The 3,293-nt window shown below is 46.2% G+C and overlaps 1 protein-coding gene across 2 annotated transcripts in view; it reads left to right on the forward strand.

Moving 5' to 3' along the window:
* The window catches only part of dhtkd1 (dehydrogenase E1 and transketolase domain containing 1), a 36,601-nt gene that overhangs the window by 13,370 nt on the left and 19,938 nt on the right, over positions 1 to 3,293 (forward strand). For both annotated transcript variants that reach the window (XM_015391028.1, XM_015391029.1), the window contains 6 exons: positions 24 to 222; positions 309 to 621; positions 710 to 794; positions 873 to 1,012; positions 1,096 to 1,246; positions 1,323 to 1,429. In XM_015391028.1, coding sequence (XP_015246514.1) covers positions 24 to 222; positions 309 to 621; positions 710 to 794; positions 873 to 1,012; positions 1,096 to 1,246; positions 1,323 to 1,429 — 995 coding nt within the window. The remainder of the gene's footprint in view (positions 1 to 23; positions 223 to 308; positions 622 to 709; positions 795 to 872; positions 1,013 to 1,095; positions 1,247 to 1,322; positions 1,430 to 3,293) is intronic.

Genomic DNA, 3,293 nt, shown 5'->3' on the forward strand with positions numbered 1-3,293 from the left:
TTTTTTTTTTTTTTTTCCTTTAGGCAAAATGGTGAACTGTGCTGTGATCCACGTCAACGGCGATGATGCAGAGGACGTGCTGCGGGCAGCTCGGCTGGCTGTGGACTATCAACGGCAGTTCAGGAAAGACATCATCCTGGACCTCATCTGCTACCGTCAGTGGGGTCACAACGAGCTGGATGAACCTTTCTTCACCAACCCGGCCATGTACAAGATTATTAGGTTGGTTTCTTTTACAGTAATAGTCAGTGATCAGGGTAAATTTGTTGTCTTGAAGACAGTTTGGTGATGATTTTTCCTCCTTTCAGATCCCGTCAGAGCGCCCCTGACTCCTACTCGGACCAGCTGATCTCGGAGGGTCTGATGACGGAGGCTGAGCGTGCAGAAATCAAGTCCAGCTACTACAGCATGCTAAATGAAAAGCTGTCCGGCATGACCCTGTACAGCCCTCCCCCCACCAACCTGCAGGGCCGCTGGGGGGATCTGGTGGAACCTCGTGCCAGAGTCACCACCTGGGACACGGGCGTCCCTGCTCAGCTGCTGCAGTTCATCGGAGCAAAGTCTGTGGACATCCCTGAACAAATCAGCTTACACAACCACCTCCTAAAAACCCACGTGCAGGTACAGCACTGCGCTCAGCGGGGTGGGGGGGATCTCATGTCGTCATCATAGGCTAATGGTCTCCATTTCTTTCTTATTGTGAGTTCAGGCTCGGCTGCAAAAGTTGGAGGAGGGCACCAAGCTGGACTGGTCGACAGCAGAGGCCTTAGCTTTCGGCTCTCTGCTCTGCCAGGGTGGGTGCGCCTTTGGAGCTTTTTCTTTGCCTTTAAAGATGTTTCTGCTGCCTGGATACTGACAAATGAATGTTACAGGGTTTAATATTCGAATAAGCGGGCAGGACGTGGGGAGAGGCACGTTCAGCCAGCGACACGCCATGGTTGTGTGTCAGGAAACCAACGACACCTACGTTCCTCTGAACCACATCAGCCCCCAGCAGACGGGATTCCTGGAGGTACTTCTGAAACAGAACCTACAGTCTGTGGGGTATATGGATGGTAATAACTCAGAAAATGCCCCCTCTCTGTGGGTGTTCAGGTGTGCAATAGCCCGCTGTCTGAGGAGGCGGTGCTTGGGTTTGAGTACGGGATGAGCATCGCTCAGCCGAAGCTGCTGCCCATCTGGGAGGCTCAGTTTGGAGATTTCTTCAACGGAGCTCAGATCATCTTTGATACTTTCATCTCTGGAGGTCAGCCAGAATTAAACTCTCACACTGAGATTAAAAGAGATTGGTGTTGATGCAAAAGAGGCTTGGTCTGTTGCAGGTGAGGCCAAGTGGCTGCTTCAGTGTGGAATGGTGATCCTGCTGCCTCATGGTTATGATGGAGCCGGACCAGAACACTCATCCTGCCGTATGGAGCGCTTCCTCCAGGTAGCGACCTCTAAACCCACAGCATCCAGTACATTTTCAGACGACACTATTATTGAGCCGTCCATGTTAATTCATTTTAATTCAGTTTATTTCTATAGCGCCAATTCAGAACACGTCATCTCAGGCACTTTNGTTTTTGGACTTTCAGATACAAAGATTAGCTGCAGTGCTAACATGTTTACAGGCTTTCAGATACAAACATTAGCTGCAGTGCTAACGTGATTACAGGCTAAGCAGTCCAAAATGGTTAAGTCATGTTCAACTCTTACGTTCAATTGGTATGGCTCCACTCTTTAATTTAAGGTGTGTAAAGAAGCCTGCTGGTGAACTGCCACATTGTGAATCACTGCTTTTTCCCCCAAATGACCTCATAAAGGGCACACTTTTGAAAAGAAGCATTTTAAGCACACATTAACTAAGAGGGAAAAACAAGGCAGAGAGAGAGGGTTTTCTCTTTTTCATTTGTGAACTTTATTACATTTATAAACCATGCACAGGCTTAAGGACACATAACTGTTTACGAAAGTAATTTTGCATAATATACAACCTTTTAAAATTTAAACTAACTAAAACTCAACCAAAATCTGACCATCTTCTTGGAAACGCATCTGTTCCCAATCAGGAGGAAAGTAAAGCTTAATTTCTAGTACCCTTTTAAAACCGTGCCGAGATCAATCCGAGCACGGTAACCAAGATAACTGTTGAGTGCAAATAGCATGCACAACTGAACTGGACCATGTCAAACCTAACTGAACCGCGCTAAACTGGTACTAGTTCATCAGTCGCGGTTCCGTTTTGGCTCGGTTCTCAGATAACAAAGAGCACATCAGCAGAATGCATCATCTCCTTACAGTCACCCTCGGTAATCATGAAATTTCAGACATTCATATACAATTTTCAGTGATGATTCTGCTTAGCAGTGAGATTAACCTAAACGTTTGTAGTTTTTTCCTGCGTCTGTAAGCCCTGATTAGACTTATCGTTTGTCGTATCCACTTCCCAAAAGCCGACTATGTCAAGTCATTTCATCAAAGGCTGCCTTCTTTTCCTGACTCTCTGCAAGCAAAGAAATATCACAATTATAACCAAACTTCCTGAATGTTACAGGCGCCGCCATGTTGATTTGCTTGTTTACCTCTAGAGAGCAGTAGTACCTTAGATCGTCACTGGGAGGCGAGGAACTGTGCTAGTGTGGCGTGTAAATGGTCGTAAGGAATGAAACATCTTTCACTTGTAAATAAAAATCTGATAACTTTTCTCAGTAAACTACAAATGGTTCATTATTTGGTCTTTGATGAGAATATGATGCAAGACACAACATCAGCTTATTTTATAACAATCTCCACAATCATATAAAAAACCTTTGTAGGATCTCAGAAATTATCTGGGAGTCTGTTTGTTGTGAGCAGGCGCAATATTTAGGGCTACAATTAGATGTGTCCCTGCTCCAAAACGCCTGAATAAAAGGTTAAAGTGCTTCCTTAGCACATAGCCAGGGGCTTCAGACCAATTTGATTCAGGCACGTTCAAAGTTTGTGGGACACCGTCTTTGTAATCTAATGTTATCTCCTGAATTTTCTTATTTCCAGGTCCACGGTGACGGCTCTTTTACGGGTCAGGGGATCGTTCCGGAAACGTTGACTCTGTCAAATCTGCCTCACTACCGAGTGGGTGGCAGCATCCACCTCATCGTGAACAATCAAGTGGGTTACACCACCCCGTCGGACAGAGGAAGGTCCTCGCTGTACTGCAGTGATGTTGGTGAGTTTAGCTCTCGGGCTGCGTGTGCGCCCCTCACCAGAGGAAGTGGAGGATCATCCAGGCACTAGGGATGGAACGGTTTATGAAAACCGTCCGAACCGTT

Source organism: Cyprinodon variegatus, unplaced genomic scaffold (genome assembly GCF_000732505.1).
Source record: "Cyprinodon variegatus isolate N-32 unplaced genomic scaffold, C_variegatus-1.0 Scaffold521, whole genome shotgun sequence".
In the NCBI taxonomy this organism is placed as follows: Eukaryota; Metazoa; Chordata; class Actinopteri; order Cyprinodontiformes; family Cyprinodontidae; genus Cyprinodon; species Cyprinodon variegatus.